Raw genomic sequence first — 18,609 nt, 5'->3', positions numbered from 1 at the left:
CTGATTAACAAACAATGATGTGTTAATGTGATTCATTATATGTTCCAGAGGAGAAGAAGGAGGCCACTCTTGTTTTCAAGTGGACAACATCTGTGGAAGGACATAAAATACAGGCTTTGTTCCCCTGGGACTGCAGTTTTATCGCTGATGAAACATACCTGTAAATTCTCACTGGCTGTGTGACAAAAGGTCAAGAAATGGCCACAATCATGGTGGAATTCACCTGTGCAGCTTTTTTTTTTTTTTTGTCATTCATTTATTTCTTTTGCTTTTCACTCACATTATGGTGTCAGGAGGTCAAGGTTATTGTAGGGTCTTTACCTTACTATAGGAAGCGCCTTGAGGGAACTGCTGCTGTGAATTGGCACTATATAAATGAAACTGACCTTGAGCTGAACCTGGTTAAATCAATTTTAATCATGATTTTAACGCCTAGCCTTTCCCACTCAAAAATGGGGGAATTAAAAAAAAGAACATCAAGAAAAAAAACAGGAGATGGAATCAATAGCAATTTAACTGGAGTGACAGGGTGAAGTTGTGGATGTGAGATACTTGTGTGTTATCTGATTTGACTGGAGCTGTCTGATTCAAATTATGCCTCGATTCCTCCACATGAAAACAGATTCCCTTCGATCCCACCAGGAAATAGTTAGCAGTTAGGACACATAGACGAATAGGAACACTGCACCGCAGGTCACCAGCAACCATGGTTGTTTGTTTTTAGTTGAAGTTAAAAGTTAACGGCAGTTTTCCATTTTTTTATGTTGTTCCTTTGTTTGTTTTTTAGTATAATGAACATTTCACTATGTAGGTTTTGATTTAGATGGAAGAGAAACATCATGTCTCTCTTCTGAAAATACTTATTAGTAAACATGCTGCTATTAGTTCCAGGAATGCTCATTAGCCAGATTTATGTGGCCAGATTATGCGACATTTAATCATCTTAGCATGATTCATCTTAAAATCTATTTTTAAACATCCTCAAACCATGAAAACTAGTGTCACACACTGGCATTCCTAAAAACGTCCTTACCAGTGAAAGTAAGGCAAAAGCAGCCACACACGAAGAGAAAGGTATTCATCCTCATGCTAGTGCTCAGGTACATCTTCATTTGTCCAATAATGGCAATCATATCATCTTCTGGACTCTTGTTAGCCAACCAAAGGCTCTTCTAGCAGCCACAGCCAGTCACGTCCCACCTTCACCTGGATACAAGATGAATGGTCACCCCCTAAAAGCTCAGGAAAATCAGTGCCCTGCTCCAGCTGGGTTACAGCTAGTTAACACCCCGAACGGCACACGCTCTTCAGCTAACGACCCTGTCTCCTGTCCTTTCGTCTCTTTTGTGGCCATGACTCTCTGGGTGAAACCATGACCTGATTGGATGGATGTGCTGGGGGGGTGCGCTTGTACTAGGAACTCTGAGGGGCAGGCACCTGTTGGTGCTCACCAATCTGAGGTTAGCACTGCGGGGATTGTGTGTGGGAGTAAGAGGAAGTGGAGGGGGTGGTATGGCTATGTGCTGTGGGTTATGACAATGGAGATATTTTTGGGAAGTTGATTGGGGGGTTGTCGGTAGGCGAAGGATGATTGGTGGTGCTGTAAAGCTGACGTGGGTCATGCTGTAGGTGGCTTCTCTGGCTCTCTTAACTTTTAATGCCTGCTTGATCCCTTCAGCTATTCATCTTCCCTGGTAAATCAAATCTTCTCTACCTCCTTCAGGCTTTAAATATTCATTTTCAGCCTCCCACCTTAGGGGTTGTTGCAGTCATACCCATTGCACTGTGCTGTGTGTGGTATCATCTGGCTGTTATATCCCTGAGTTAAATTGGTTTTCAAATATTAAGCAGTTTTCTGAAAAGGTGGACAATGAAAAAATTATTAAGCTCATTAGTTTTACAGGAATAGCTTGTCATCAAAGTTTTATTTTATGTCCTTTAAACAGGTGTGCAAAAGTATCCTGGGGGGAAAATGCAGTAATTTAAAGGCACTATGTGTGGAATTTTGACTTCCCAGCTGCTGCCCCCTAGTGGTGTGACACCAATAAGAGCAGTTTATATCCACCAAGACTCAAAACTTCATCCATATCATGCAGGAACTGAGCCCCAGGATCCAGAAGGTCAGTGTTTTTAATTTCAGCTTAATATTGTCTGTGTCCTTGCATTGATATAGAATCCTTCCAAGCTCATCTTTTACGCAGATCCACCATTTTTTGAGTAATCCTGAATATAAAGAGAGAGACAGCGACGAACCACCACAAACACTGAATTTATTGTCTAATTTTCCTACAAATCAAAAGTAGCAAAATCGATTATGCAATTTAAAAATAAAAAATGATTTTAAACCAAAACAATATTTCAAGGCCGTGCCTGTCAAAGACGATTGTTATTTCCATGTGCGTCAACGTTTTTTGCGTGACATGGCGTACAAACCCATCAACATTTAGAAAGGTCATCTCCACACAGAAGGAAGGAAGTGGCACAGAGATACAGACAAAAGCAGGCATTCACAGATTTGACACTGATTAAGTCAGCTACAACATGAAGAGGAAGAGCAGGAGTGGAGGGGGGCTGCAAAGCAACTTGCAGTGTCACAGCAACCATAGACAGGCTAAAGTTTAATCCCTACAATATATGAGATTTGCAAAGTTGGGTGCGTAGAACAGTATCAGCTGATCTGCAGGGATTGTAGACTGGGTTTGACTTTGTGACCTCCATCAGTTAATGCTATGCTTATTTATATTTATGTTCATAGAAATAGTGAAATATATTTTTTTTTACTGTTTAAAACAATGTTGATGTTCTGGTAAAAAAAAACCTAAATTGATTAAATTATGAAATAAACTTGTTTTGAGAATCTTTCTAAACAGCACAAGTGATGGGGTTTGTCTGTTCTTTAGGTACAAATTCCTATAAAAACTATGGCTTTAGTCACACTGTGATTTAAGGAGCTGAAAATGAAAGGCTCTGCTTCACAGATACTGTGGCGTGATGAAATCTAGAATTACCAAACTTCTTGGCAGGAGCAGGGAGGTGATGCCAATACTGATGGAGAGGTCTTAGTAAAAAGCACCTCAGCATTGCTGATTCTGAGTTTGATGTGAGCTCGAGGCAAGAAAAGATGTGGATGAAAGTATAAAAATGGAGATGGATGTTTTTTGCCATAGAGGGCTGCGAGGACTACAAGCGTAATGATCGATGAAGCAAAGGCCCCCGAGTGAACTCCGGAATCTGCTCTATCTCTGATCCTTCGTGTTGCTTTTTACGAAGCTGATGTCTATATTTCAAGCCTCATAAAGTTCATCTTTCCTCCATCCCCTACTCTCTGTCTCTGCCTTTAAATTTCTCTCCTCTCAGTTGGGTCATTCCATCCTCTCTCCCTCATGCTGGTGAGCCTTTCCAGTGTGAAAACATAAAACTATAAATCAACAGCAGATTGAAACTTAAGTGAGGGGAAAATGCCTCTGACTTGACCTCCTCTGAGCTGCCATTCTCAGCGTGAATACATCATTCAGAATGACCTCTGTGTTTGTTTTTGTGCAGCCTGGCTTCTCAAAGCTACTCTTTCATAGAAGGTTATGTGTTAGACGGGAAAGGGAACAAGTGCAATTCAACCACTAGTGTAGCGATAACGTCACATATGGTGGTCTATAATACTGAGGGGCTATCAGTGCTGTCGCCAAGGTGGGCTGCCGTGGACTGGCAGAATTTCAGCCCCCAAATACTTGCGCTAATAGATCTCAGTGAGAGAGTGTATTTACACAGAGAAATAACAGGGAAGCCCATGCAGTAGTGTCCGGTGACCAGTGCCAACATGTGGGGATATTAATAGCAGGGTGGGCAGGTGATAGCATTCTGAGAACAGATGGAGCCTTTGATATTCTCCCCTCAGATCTCTATTTAAAAGACAAAAGCAAAATGAAAGCACAAGACCAAGAGGACAGGTGTGGTAAAAGGGACATGCAGCATGCGTGTGTCCAGACAAAACGAGGCACCGAGAGGCACGAGTCTTCTCTATTATTGGGAATTCCATTGGCTGTTGGTGCAGCAGATGAATGGGGTTGGTGTGCTGCTCCGTTACATACACCAATGCCTGAAATGCAGAGGATTACTGTGTCTGCAGAAATATACCGCAAAGCATGTGCCACTCTCCAGCACATTCTGACATGGGCTTGCAGCACGCTCATTATAGGGCCTGGTTTGTCTTGGTGTTTATGTGTTAACACCACATATGAACACCCAGTCCTGGAGCCACACTTCAAACCCTACTACAGCTAATAACAAAATAAAAAAATCCCACGCTGGTAGTTTATATTGTAGCATTTATACGCATGTATGGTATGCTAACATTGGTTTAGTAGTTACATTTCATGCAATTTCATCAATGCATTTATTATTTTTTGTTATTTTAATTATTTTAAAATTTTAACATACAAACTGTCACTGGCAACACATCTGGAATTAGGAGAAGGTTTTGGGCCAGATTAATCTTCTGAGGTAAACCTACCCTGACTAAATAGTTTGGAGACTTGTGAAATGTAAGTAGTTTTTCATGTGATGTACATCAGAATTGTTATTTTCTTTGTTTTCTTTTACAAATTCTGGTTGAGTCAGGTAGAGTCAGCATCGATGAAAATTATCGCCCCAAATTAACTAAATTTCACCATAGGATGATGGGTGTGTCCATGTCTGCAACAGAGTGTAACCCTGTTAACATTCTGGTATCCAAGTCCTTACAGTGGAAACCTAGCCATTTATTTTGGTTGAAGCCAAAACTGTTTGGGGTTTTTTTTTCAGCTGTTTTTGATTTCTGTGTGTCCGATTATTGTCTTTGTTTCTATAATGAGAAAACTTGGAAAGCAATTATATAAACACAAAAATTGCATATTGTAATTGCCTATGAATGGAGCTAGGGTTGGGGTTATCTAGACCATAGACCTTATTTAGTCCTAACTTATAACCCTAATCGTAGGCTTGCAAAGTACATTATATGAATTTGGGGTTTTGAAAGCGTTTCTCCCAAATCTAACAAACACAGTAAAAGTTTAAAATTCTACAAATCTAAAAAGAACACCATAAAATCCATATGGTTTGTCAGTTACTGGCCCTTTAAGTACTAGTACAGCTATAATTTAAAAAGGCATTGTGTGTTTTGTGATGAGGCAATGTATTGGAAACTGTACTTATTTTAACAGTTACAATTGTCTTCCTCTACATGTACATCAAGGGATTCGTAACTTCCAGCAACATGGTTCATGAAAATCAGACACCCCTGTGCTTCAGAAGGGCTTGAAGGGGTCCGTAGGGGTATGGTTGAAGCTAGCATCGGCGAAGATGGCCAGCGTGCCCACAGTGGTGAAAACGACGAAAATCCACAGGAACATCCGGTCCACCACCATTGCCACATATTGCCAATCTTCTTTCAGCTAAAAGAGGCCAGCGAAAGACAAGAGATTAAAAAGAGAAAGAATGGGTACGATAGAAAGAAAATGAATATAAGGAAAGGAAAACAGTGGGAAAATGGCAAAAGACAGACAGACACAAGAGACAAAAAGACAACAGTACAAACGTCAGAAATAAAGCCATGTTGTTCAGATAAAAAGTAGAGAGGAAGAAAAAATGGAAGGACAATAAACATATTAATGCTCTAAGGTTTAAGTAAATGATAGCTCTAACCCTAACCCTGTGATAATATGTTGGTTCTCCTCAAAAATGTCATCTCAAATCTTGACAATTAGGGGACAAAGAAAACTGTCATTCTAAGTGATATGCATTACAAAAACACGTTTGCTTGGTTTATGTTTAGGGTTAGGGGTCATCACTAAAGACAACTTAGATATTCAGTGATTAAGCTTTATCTGTTGAATGCTCGAAATGATCAAACCCTGCCCTTCACTCCAGATGTGACCTTGTGGATCTTAGAAGGTTAAACGTGCTCAAACATTCAAACTTACCGCTTCATAGTCTTTTTCAGCCTGCAGAGCCTCGGCTATGTATGTGATGGCCTCTATGGCTGACTTGAGCTCATCAGGTAGTGCAAGGTAGCTACTGGGGCCATCAATGAACTTCCTCAGGTCTGTGCATATGCCATCCGGCTGGTACCTTCATGACAGCACAATTATAATAATGTTACAGAAAAGTATCAATAATAAACAAAATATTGTGATGGTAAATATATATGTCTGGACGGATTCAGGAAAAAGACAGAGTGTCAACACCCAAAGACAACAAATGCACACGAGCGTGCAGAATGTAGCGATGTGTGAGCAGGTGTCAGCCCACGCTAATTAAAAGCTGTAAAATAGCTCAGCTTTTATGAGCTGGGCTGCGCGTCTCCTTTGCACTTTACTGTCAACCACAGAGGAATAATGAGAAGGTCAGAGGAGCTCCCCGGGTCCCCCTCTGCGAGTTTGTACAAGGCGCTGCCCTTCACATGCTGACCAAGCTGCTCTGTGTGTGTGTGTGTGTGTGTGTGTGTGTGTGTGTGTGTGTGTGTGTGTGTGTGTGTGTGCGTGTGTGCATGTTTCTGTGTTTAGTTGTTGCCCTTAGTTACCAACTGTCAGCTGCTACTGGGTGCCAGGAGTTATTGGGAGAAGCTAGTAGAAAGGTGTTGTGTGTACCTGTGTGACTCTGCTGTCAGTTATAAATACTGTATTAACGTGACAGTTCTAACTTTAGAGGTCAAGTTATTTTTCATTTCTTTATTTTCAAAACATAGAAAGTAAAAAATGTGTTACGTCAGTTAGTTACATCGCAAAAAGACAATCTTCGAAGGCACTATTATTGAACTTTATAATTTGCAATTATTATTTTATTTTATTTTATTATTATCATGTCTGCTTTCAGACTAGTTAAAACAAAATATCCAAAATGCTTTTTTACAATTGTTTACAATTACAAAACATTTTATATTTATACAAATTAATACATATGTAGTTTACATATTTAAATACATGTATTTATGATGTGAGTAATTTATTGTTAAAGGGTATTTAACATTGTTTTGAATAAATAATGCATGAAATTTTATGACTCTCACCAATAACCTCAGACAAGCCTGTTATTAGAAGTTAATTCGTCATCAGCACCATAACAATATGATCAAACAAGTCGTTAAATATGACCAAAATTTGTAATATATAGTTAGATTAGATCATGCTAACTGCTAACTGAAGCCTGCCTTGTCATTGATGAGTTACCGTTGCTATGACAATCTGGAAGTAAATGTGCTCAACTAAAAATCAAGAGCTCCCGCCATCCAGCCAAGAAGTAACGTACACATGTGAATGCCCTGTTACTACTAGCACTATAATTATGAATGTTAGCCAGCTTTAACATCTGGTCAAACAACAGCAAGTGTGTCAGTCTAGTATCAAAAATGTTAATTGTACTAAAATGGGCATTGTGGCATTATTTCTATCAGTCTGCTCTCATGTGTCTGGATTTAAAAGCAAGAGAAAGACCGTGTTTCTAAGTTAGTCAGCACACTCTCGCACTAGCAACACAACAAGTCTTACACTTTCCTTCTTTTTCTACCCCCCAAAAATGTATGCTCCTGGAATGTATTACTTTCAAATATGTGCTCAATACCATGAAAAAAAAAACATAACTTAACAATTCATTGTCATGAACATAAAAACATTTTACTTTTTCGTGGCTATTTCACAAACCTCTGTTCAGATCAGACCGTTTCTTATGAATTCAACTTGTTATCATCAGGAGGATGGAATTCAGACTTCTTGTTGAACACTGATATAGTCTTGCTTCACACAGTTGATCATTTACATTACATAACTCATTCTATAATTTTTCGGTAATAATTATTGCACGGAATCATGCAGCATGTCCTTCAACAATGGCACATTAATTATGTCCTTGTTGCCTTCAGCAGAAAGACACACTAAGACCTCCTATACTTCTATGAACTTACGAAGTCATACAGCATGCAAGCACATCACAGCTGAAGTGCTTTTCTGAGTAGCATTGCTTAAGTTCCAGCCTAAAACTTTGTGGATTTTCACCTGACATTCAATAACCTCTACAAAGGCAGAGCAGCTGCTTTTCTTATGAAACACCTCAAATATTAAACACCTCCTTTAAAAAACATTGCAAAAAACCAAAAAAAACCAAAAAAGATTGACAAGATAGGCAGGTATCCACCAGAGGGCAGTGTAGCACAACGTTAAAAGTGGTAACCTCTCAGGCAGGACAGAGGAGACAGCTGCTTGGTATTCTTTGCATGAAATTAGAGGTTTGCAACGCAGCGCTGCCACCGCTGCTCATCCTGCGAGTGTGGCAGGTGAAGAATCTGTGACCTAAGAAGGATGAAGTCCTAACAGGTTGAGAGAGAAAGGAAAAAGGGAGGGGGAGACACAGTGTGGCCTCTTAACCCCCTCCTCCCTTTTCCCTCCTGTACGGCTCAAAGCAGCACTTCATCAGCGAGAAGTAAATGAGTATTCAGGAGACTAATTCAACTAAAACTGGCTGCGTCTGGTGCCAAGACATGCACTAAACCCAATTAAGAGAGGCGCGCGAATGTACGTGTGGACCCAAGAGAGATACTGCTGTCTCATCAAATTCCTCTAACAGAGCCCCTCCCCCCTCACTGTTCATTCACCTAGACAGTGACTCTAATGTGTCAGAGTCCATTTGGGTGGGTCATTATTGTTTTAGCAAAGATTCTTTCCCTCTAGACATATCTAATTTCTCCCAGGAGTAGAGATTGAGGGACAGCTACACTGTGAAGCAAACTTCATGGTGTATTGTGAGAGCAGCAGGAATGCACGTTAGTTGACAGTGTCGTATGGCTGATTGGGAAGACATACAGGTCCCCACCCTATGTAACTACTTAAGGAAGGTCAAAGAATTTTCATGCACAAAGGATCGAGACTGGGGTTACTGTAATTCAATTTGTTGCCAAATTGTGCAACACTGGCCTGCATCCAGCTCTTTACTCAACATCATCGGCAGCCCTCTGTGGAACTTTTGATGTAAACCTGCAAACTGCGTTTCAGTGGAGGTGTTTGGGTTTATAAAGCTATATATATATATATATTGTAACATCTCAGAGTACTTTAAATAAAGATAAGACCTTGGCAGTAGTCATTACTGACACTCAGACATCTGTCACTGAATAAAACAAAGGTCAGAAAGACCTCACAGAAGGAGATCTTAAACAGCCAATCTGTTCCTTCTTTGCAACAGCTCCATAAATGATGATTTGACAGTTTAAGCTTCAGTAGAAAGGGCATCGATACAATATGTGACAATATGAGACTTCAAAGAAGATATTTTAGTGCATTTAGTAAAATATTTTGGCATAGCAAAAGTACATAAAGTATAGTGGATGAAGTAAAGTGCATTTAAATACAAACACACACAAACTGCCTGGATCTCTCAGTGTAGATGAAAATGGAGATGCAGGAGGAGAAGGAACAGATGTGATGTGATAAACGTTTATTAAGAGCAATGACAGATGGAGGCTGGGGAAACCAGGGCTTCAGACATAACCTACTATATGAACTTGAGCCTTAATTAATGCATTTAATGTGGAATCAACCAGTAACACTGGCAGCAAACCAGCCCCAGAGCATGATGCTACCACCACCATGCCTCACAGCTGGTACAGTGTTACCTTTAAATCCTCACCTTTATTCTAAACATGCCTCCTGTCATTGTACCAAATAGCTCAGTGTTTGTCTCATTGGACCATAAAACCTTTCTGGCTCGGCTTGTCCAAGTGAACAGCTGCAAATTTTAGTCGAGCCTTGTTAAGTTAAAAGACAATGTGGAACCTCCATCTCCGTTTATTAAACAATTTAAGTGTTTAATTTGAGTCTGTATGCAGACTTCTGACCGTGTGGAATAGAGAAACCTGAAAATAGTTTTTGGACCCAATTCTTTTTTTAGTTAGTTAAACCTTGTATTGGATTATGGGATGATACAGGCGTTTCACATGTGTTTATATACGTTGTCTTTTCAATTCTCTCATCAGGAAAACTGCCACAAAAAAATTAAGTATTTTTGTAAAAAAATGAGTGGGCTAAAGTGCATCCATAACTTTCCTTTACACATATTTTGGTTTTGATTTTGTTAAATAAATAATGACACTGTGTAATATGTTGTATTTTTGTCATCTGAGCTTGTATTTAAATATTTCTAGAACCATTTATAATTATGTCCTGATATATAGAACCTTAGAATTGAAACGGGGTGTACCTTCGTTTTCACATGACTCTAAATATGTGAGAATGTGGAGATGGTTCTCATATTCTGAATAAATGTTCTCAGGTAGTGTAGAAAAGCCCTTATAGCTAATGAACAGGGATCTTCTTTCTTCTTCTTCTTCTTCTTCTTCTTTTTCCTTATTGTGAGCCAAAAAACATTGGATAGATTTCGTTGGCCTCACTGAGAGAATATATTATGCAGCACAATGTAATAAATGTGTGCACGTATAGGTGACAGAAGAGGAGAGGAATTACTTCTTGTGCTGCAGCTGCTGCTATTATGGTAGCATTTGGTATCTTTAAATATGTCTGTTCAAGAGGCTCTGTGCTTTTAAACACTGTTGAATTTAATTCAAAGTGAAAAAAGCACCTAAAATATAACAGAATTTTAATTCGTCTTAAGTTGAGGTGGTAAGCGCTAAGGAGGAAACCTGAACTTCTATGAGTGCAAGGTTGTGTAGACACTAAAGTGATATATATTTGAATCCATTTCGACATGACATCAAATCAAATTTGTTTATTCTTAATGTATTTGATCTTATTTTACTGCACAAGTATTGTTTCTAAAGTAATATTTGGAAAACGCATCTAATGATATATATATATATAATGGAATTAAACTTATATACCAGTATGTGATTCACTTCAAGAATCCCATAAGACATAACAGAGACAAGAGCAGTCGCTTCTCATCCTACTAATGATGAATGGAATCTCTTCATATCCATCTGTCCGGGTTTTGCCTGAATCAACAACTGTTCACCTGCTCCACTTCACACATGCTGTTTCTGGGTTCATTTGCTTTTTCTTCAAACATGCAGGCTAAACCAAATCCAGGCACACTCACAACCACGAGAGCAAGCATGTGCACGTATAAGCCTGGCTTTACCTGTTGGGTTTGGGAAATAAAATGGAAGAGTCAGGTTTCCGGATGAAGTATTCGTCAGAAGCTATGCTAATTGCAGTGACTTTTTTTTCCCGGCGGGGTACGGTCTCCAGAGACAGGGGGGTCTCCACCTTTGGCCGCAGCATGCCCAGGTAAGGAGGGAGCATGTGGATGAAGATCTAGGTGGAGAGTAAAGGCAAAGAAGAACAGAGATACTTTTACAATTCCCATTAAAGACAGTTCGGCCAGAAGACTGTTTCCATGTGGAGAGATCCCCAGGTTTTAGGAACAACCTCACCTACTTCCAAGACTGCGTGGAGGGGGACAATGATCTGGTGAGGTGAAGACTCCAGCAACATTTAAAACACAAGGGAACAGCTTTATTTGCAGACCAACACTTTCGGCTTGTGGCCTTCATCAGGGTTGCCGAAACACCATGTTTCCATGCGCAGTCATTTATATATAGGCATGTTGTATACAGCGCTTTGAGTACTCCGGGAGAGTAGAAAAGCACTATATAAGAATCAGTCCATTTACCATTTATCATATTTGTCAGCATGGCTCTGTTCTAGGGTTTTCCTGCTCTTCCACACATACATGCAAAGTATAAAGTGATAAATGTAGAAGCAGGAGCTGGGGTGGAGGCGGTGGCAAAGCAGCTTGCAAATGTGATACTGGGATTTCCTATTCCTATGAAGTTACTTAAATTTGAATTTCTGACTATGTAGACATTAACATGTATTTGATTTTCTACAATTTATCACAGTGAATTGCTGTATTATCAGAAAAAGACTGCATGCAATTGCCAACATGCAACATTTCTGGCAGGTTTTTGGTTGGTATGCTTAAAAATCTCATCTCAGTAAGATAACTTTTGTCTGATTGGCTAATTGATTAGTTTAAATTTAAGGGCATAAGTTGGACTAGAAAAAGTTGATAACTTGCAATATATGTTATTTCAATACACAGTAAAAGTCACATTAATATCGAATCATGAATGAAATATTGTGTTAATATCATATTGTGGCATGTCTGGTGATTCCTGCCCTCTCTAGATTAAATAGTGCACCCTATATAAGATCAGCTTAGCCTTCAGATGCTGTGGACTGGCTCTGAGATTGGTTCATTTGCTGGAATTGTTGCTAGGCTTTTCTTTGTGGCCTGTCTGAGCAAACTCTATGCTCATCTTCAGAATTTAGCAGTTTCGAGATGTTAAAAAACACATTTCATAGCATTCATTTATGAATGTGTAGATGTGCATTTCTTTTGCTGAAAAAAGACCACAGAAGGTTATTTGCTGTATATTTTCAGTCAATAGCTTGTTAGCACTCACACCTCATGGATCCATCATCTTTGCTGGCATTAAAAGTCCATTTGTTAGGATTCTTGTTTCATGATTAAGGGGACAGCTGGAGTGCACTTGCCCTGTATTTGCCTATTAGAGATGACAAATAGTTCTAAATATTGAATTTTGCAGTAAGATAACCTTTGAAAGCAGTTGCTGCTGAATGATGTGGGTGGAGAAACTAAATGGGTAATGCTTTCCAGTTCTTCAAAGTCTCCTTTCGAGGTTTTCTTCGAACACAGTACATAAGTCTGTGTGCTTCAGTGAAGCACTTCAGTAAAGGATTCAGGCTGTCCTGGGCACAAGGGAGTGTAATTAAAACAGAAAAAACAGTTTGATAGGACATGATAAAAATTAAGTGCGTTGAGTCTTCATCAGAAGCTGTCGGACTTGGAGCTCCTTTGATATCAATATCAAGGGAGTCAATGATAAAACAGCACGTCAGGGTTGAACTTTAGCCTTGATCAATATCATAAATGCTGTAAATGGCTGCTCTATCTGCGCTTTGAAGTGCTTTCATATTCTTTTTGTGAAAGAACTCCTGGCTCACCAGTATTGACAGATGGATGTCAATAATAGCCCCCTGGCGAGGAACATAAACTGGCAAAAACTCAATAGCGAATTTAACAGTGATTTTGAGTTCATTTACAACCAAACGTCCACGCCTTTATACAACTTCCAGTATGCGTCAGTTTCACCTGCTGTTTCTGCCATGTTTCCTAGCTCTCAGTCCGAGGCAGCACATCAGTGAGTCACTCGCTGGAGCCTGATAGACTTGACTGAGAGCTCTGAGACATGATGGAGGGTCCTTTTTTAATGTAATTTAAATAAAATTTAATAAACTTTACTATTTTTGTTCACTCCCACAGCAGCAGTAAAGAGTAGATGGTCACAGACAGTCGTTGGTGAAGAAAATGGAGCATTTATAGGAAAATCTTTCTCTCAGGAGTTTGTTCAGGCCAGAGTGGAAGTGGAATGTGTGAGATTTCAAGTCAGAAATGCCGAAAGAAACAGACGGACTGACTGGGACATTTATGAACATTTTCCATAGAAATGATACAATGGCACTATCAATTAGACATTCAAAATATTGTTAGTAATTATCATAGATCAAGCAGAGAAATGTCAGAAAATCCCCAATTGTCTCTCAACTGTCTTCCTTACTGATACTGTGTGACATCTGTCTGATTTCCCACAGCTTGGCTGACAATGAGCAGTGAAAATAAGAGAGGAAACAGCACCTCGGAGAGCAGCACTTCATCTACAAAGACCGTATTCCTCAACAATGGCTGCTAAAACTCTGATAGTATTGCTGTTGAGTGTGTGTGGTGCTCGGGCAGACACCACAGAGAGACGTAAGCTCTGCACTCGAGAGCATCTAAAGCATCACCTGGTGATGGAACAGAAGGAGGAGGTGTCCTAGTCGTCTGTAGTGACTGTCTGGAGAAAGAAAACGAAACACTGAATTCAGCCACCAAGATGGGGGTGGAATAAAGAGCAGCACAGTTAATGTCTACCTAGAGATGGGCTGAAATGCTGAAATAGGATATGACCATATTTGGAGTGTCACTGTTAGCTGTGTCACCAGGTGCATCAGTAATTAACTGTGATATTAAATGTGCAACAAATTTTAGCAAGCAATAATGGGATTAAACAAAAAGCATACGTAGCAGAAATCTGAAGAGCCAGCTGCTTTGTGTCTGAATACAAGCAAACGCTGAAGGAGAAACATAACTTTAGGCCATAAAAAAATTACCCCAGTACATTTCATACTAGTCATTAATAGGGATTAATATTGAAATCAGATATGGAAACAAACACCATTTAACAGGCTCTAGACAGCCTACTACATAAATTTGGTCATTTTCTCTGAGACACACTCACTTTAGGACTGGTGGCCATTACAGGAAGTTTTTTTCCTTAAACTTAAATATTTGTTCTTTTAGTGGCTGATTGACCAGCCTTAAATTAGGCTTTTGAAACACAGAAACAATAAATACAAAATTAATCATTCGTTTCTTTCTAATGTTTTGCGTCCAAAAATGTCTTCCTTTCACATTTTATTGTTTCTTTAATTACCCACGAGTAGGAGTGAAACAGAATCTATGCTCCTCCTTTTCCTCATCAATCCGGCGCCAAGCAGTTCAATCTGCCCAGTGTGTGGGAGCCTTTCTGTGGTGAATGTACCCTGAAACCATGACAGAACTTGGACCAAAGCACAGAGCTGCTACTTACGCCTGTAATTAGCTTCACACAATGTACACTGGGGGCAACAGCAACTGATGGAGGTTAATGGTATAACATGACGTTTAAAGTGTCGAGAACTATGTGGACCTAATTGAGTAGTCTGCCTCGACCCACGCTAACACAGCTTTCAAAGCCAAATTAATGCCAAAGTTTAATTCATGTATTTCAGGTGCACAGTCTTTAACATGATGACCCATTAGCCATTTGAATATACAAGACAGTGACCATTTTCAAGATGCTAACAACTGCTGGTAAAATATAATTTTTTGAGGTGGAGTCTTGATTTTAGTTTTCATGCATGTTCACAATGTAGAAATATACTTCCTAACCCTCAGGTTACTCATAAGCTTCTTTGTATCAAATTAGTAAATTTTTTTCCCCAATTAATTTACTAAAGGGGAAGTAGAGGTACTATGGAGTAGAGGTAGTACTTTTTCTGTGAGCCACATCTCATGATTGGTCTTTTCATGTACAATCTAGTGTCTGAACTCAGCCTGACCCTGTAGCCACCCTTTGCTTTGCACACTCTTGGCATTCTCTCAATGAGCTTCATGAGGTCGTCAGTCTTGAAGGAGTTCCCAGAGATGCTGAGCACTTGTTGGTCCTTTTGCCTTCACTCTGGGGTCCATCTCACCCCAAACCATCTCCATTGGGTTTAGGTCACACATTAAGAAGCCAACAAATTCCACAAATGAACCCCGAAAACCATTTCAGCTTCATCATCAAGCTCACTGAGACGAGGCCAAGGGTTTGCAGCGCTGTCAACAAAGCAAAGAGTGGCTGCTTTCAGGAATCTAAACTATAAAACACATTTTGTTATTTATCACTTTTTTCTTTGTTAGATAATTCCATATATCTTGCTTCATATCTTTCATGTATTCAGTTTGTATCTACAATGTAGAAAGTGTTAAAAATAAAGAAAAACCATTAACTGAGAAGATGTGTCCAAACTTTTGACTTGTAGTGCATTTACTGTACATATCCTAATCAGGAGTTCAACATTTTAACAGCTTGTATGAGGAAGCTGTTGATCAGTCTGGAGATTCTGCCTTTTATATTGTCATGATCCTGAGTCCGTGACTCAGTGATTTTGTGTTTGGTGTATTTATTGTTATTATTTTCATTATTGTTTGTGGGCTGTTTTTGAATGGTTTGTGTTTTGTGTTTTAGATAGTGGGTTTCTGGGTTTGTGCTCCCCCTGTTGGTCCCTGGTGTTAGTGTTCCCCTGTCTCGTCAGGTTAATCAGGTCCAGCTGTGTCTCCCACCTGTGTGTGTGATTTCCCAGTGTCCCTCTGTGTATTTATAGTGTGTGTTTGCCTCTGCATTACTCTGTGAATCCCCTGCGTGCTCTCCCTGCTGTCCTCCCTTCATGTTCAGGTTTGTTGCTCTTTGGTTCAGTTTCTCCCAGTTTAGGTCATCCTTAGTTCTGTTTTGCCATCCCCACTTTATGTTCGGTATTCTTAATAAATCACCCTCACATCTGAATAAGTGCTGCATTTGAGTCCTCCTTCCACACATCACATGGCTGCTGCCCCAGTCGTGACATATATTCCATGACCATCTGACTGAGTACAAAATAAAGTTAATTCACAGAAAGTTAATTCTGTTGATCTGGACGCAACCTGCAAATGGACTGAATCTACTTTCTAAGATTTGTAATAAAAGTGTCCTAAAAAGATCATTGCTTGGCCTGTGACTATCAGGAGTAGTCATGCTTGAAGGAAGTTGGTAGGTGTAGCTTGGTTGTATATATGATTCACTACATTCAACCAATTTCTAATATGGAAAAATGTGTGTCTAAAAATATGGACATTACATTAAAGTCTCTTTAGCATTCGTGCAATGTCTTGTTGCAATTATCTGGTGTTTTTTAACTGTAATTTAAACAAAACATATAACATATTGAAGTCTTGTTGAAGTTGGAAATGCAACTCACCTTGGAGTTGCATAGATAGATAGATGGTCTCTTGGGTCACACTAATTAGAGTTGATGGTCCTAACCTACCGCTTGCTCTACTTCCTTGCTGACAGATAATTCAATGTTTAGAAGTTTTTTTCATTTATCACATAGCCTCCCAATATCCCCCTGTCCTTTCCAGCTCTCCTCACAGACATGCTGGCCACTTAATGACTTGCCTTAACGTATTTTCACAATGCAAATGAAAGGTGGTATTCTGACAAAACCTCTGACAACAGAAAGAAAGATTGCTTGTGCTTCTGGGCTGTTCTGGCACAAATGAACAACCTACAGTATATATGCAAGACACTGTAACAACACATGCTAGAAAGACAAAAACTATTTCTTAAGAGACACAGATATTATTTCCTTTCAGAAGTCTTGTATGATGATGTGCCAAGCAGGCAAAAATTAAGCTTGTGTGACCCTGAAATGTACGCTCACCTTGCGGACCCACATTGGCATCATGTGGGTGTTGGGAGAGCGATGGTGGAGGTTGAGGACAACTACGCTGAGGATGACAGAGAATGTGACCAGGACCATGGTAAACATGATGTAGTTGACGATGATGGGAACACCCAGCGAGGTCTCGGGGATCTTATCAGCCAGCAGCAGCAGGAACACGGTGAGGGTGAGCAGCACATTGATTGACAAACCCATCTTCTCACCTTGCAAAGAAAAAAAAACACAATTATTTAGGAAAGTCAGAAACAGCGCATTTCTTGTTCCTGTGTTACGACTCATTAAGCTTTACCGGGCCAAGGTTTGTTCCATTTTCAACTCACTGAGATTCGAGGAGCATCTGGTGAATGTAATTTACTAGCAATGATGCTAATGAAAAATTCATCTCCCATTCTAAGTGAGGCTGATTGGGTGACACAGCATTGGCTCTTTAGTTCATTCCGTGGTCACGTACAAACTGTGTACGAACTGTGTTTGTAAATGACCACAGGCCTGTACTACGAGGCCAGATTTCATCACCAAGGTAACTTCGGGGTTAACCTGCAGTTTTATCTACTGCAAAAGTGGTTCACGTCTTACCTGGGTGCATCACATGATAATTTATGCTTTATGCTTATCTAATCTCCTGCAAAATTAGAGATCAACTTAGTTCTCCAATAGAATTGCGTTACCAGTCCTGGTGGATCCCTCAGACCTCTGTGCACATGCAATAGGAAGATTTAAGGTTTTCCAGTAGCATCTAATGTCTCTTGGTTTCTTAGAGACAACTTTTTTATTTAAATTTAATGTATTTCCGTTTCTGTGTGTTGGCCCTGCGACAGACTGGCGACCTGTCCAGGGTGTACCCCGCCTCTCACCCTATGACAGCTGGGATAGGCTCCAGCGCCCCCCGCGACCCTGAAAAGGACAAGCGGAAGCGAGTGGATGGATGCATGGATTTCTTTCTGTTGGCTGCAAACGATTTACACCAAGACCCAGGGTTAATTTAGCAAGTTGCTAACCAACTCCGTGTGACGGCTTATCCTGACTGTCAGCGTTGGGGTAAATGAATCCAGATAACAGAAAGGCATCCTGGGTATGCTGAACTTGCTTCATAGTACAGGGCCCAGAAGGGTTGAGCTGGTAGGTTAAGAGAGCAGTTTGTGGCCTCTCACTGAGAAGCAAAGCATCTCTTTCTGCATCACTGGAAAATTAATGTAAAACTGGAGGAGATTAAAAAACAAACCCTACGATTCCCTGTGCTGTTTATGTGTCCCTTTACTGCGTGTTCAAATCAGTCATTTCATATGACCCTGGTTCAAGACTAGTAGGAGACACAAATCCCTGTGAGGGTTGCATCAGGAAGGCGATTCAGCAGAAAGTTCCGCCAATCAAATATGCAGATACATCTCTGGTGGCGACCACTTGTGAATACGGGAGCAGCAAAAAGAAGCTTTTGCTTGATCATCCCAATAAGACTCTAAGTGGTTGTTTTTAAAGGTCACTT

At 40.0% G+C, this 18,609-nt stretch overlaps 2 protein-coding genes across 2 annotated transcripts in view; both read right to left on the bottom strand.

The window, feature by feature from the left end:
* Positions 1 to 1,444, bottom strand: part of chrnb1l (cholinergic receptor, nicotinic, beta 1 (muscle) like) — a 31,771-nt gene extending 30,327 nt beyond the window's left edge. The window contains exon 1 of the mRNA XM_004571043.2: positions 1,034 to 1,444. Coding sequence (XP_004571100.2) covers positions 1,034 to 1,133 — 100 coding nt within the window. The 5' untranslated portion in view covers positions 1,134 to 1,444. The remainder of the gene's footprint in view (positions 1 to 1,033) is intronic.
* A 697-nt stretch (positions 1,445 to 2,141) lies between these two features.
* The window catches only part of chrnb1 (cholinergic receptor, nicotinic, beta 1 (muscle)), a 28,670-nt gene continuing 12,202 nt past the window's right edge, over positions 2,142 to 18,609 (bottom strand). Inside the window, exons 8-11 of the mRNA XM_004571015.3 lie at positions 17,106 to 17,329; positions 11,116 to 11,291; positions 5,955 to 6,102; positions 2,142 to 5,426 (exon numbers count right to left, since the gene is read on the bottom strand). Coding sequence (XP_004571072.1) covers positions 5,280 to 5,426; positions 5,955 to 6,102; positions 11,116 to 11,291; positions 17,106 to 17,329 — 695 coding nt within the window. The 3' untranslated portion in view covers positions 2,142 to 5,279. The remainder of the gene's footprint in view (positions 5,427 to 5,954; positions 6,103 to 11,115; positions 11,292 to 17,105; positions 17,330 to 18,609) is intronic.

The sequence above is a fragment of the Maylandia zebra genome, linkage group LG3 (assembly GCF_041146795.1).
Source record: "Maylandia zebra isolate NMK-2024a linkage group LG3, Mzebra_GT3a, whole genome shotgun sequence".
In the NCBI taxonomy this organism is placed as follows: Eukaryota; Metazoa; Chordata; class Actinopteri; order Cichliformes; family Cichlidae; genus Maylandia; species Maylandia zebra.
This window is presented reverse-complemented; position numbering and strand designations above follow the sequence as displayed.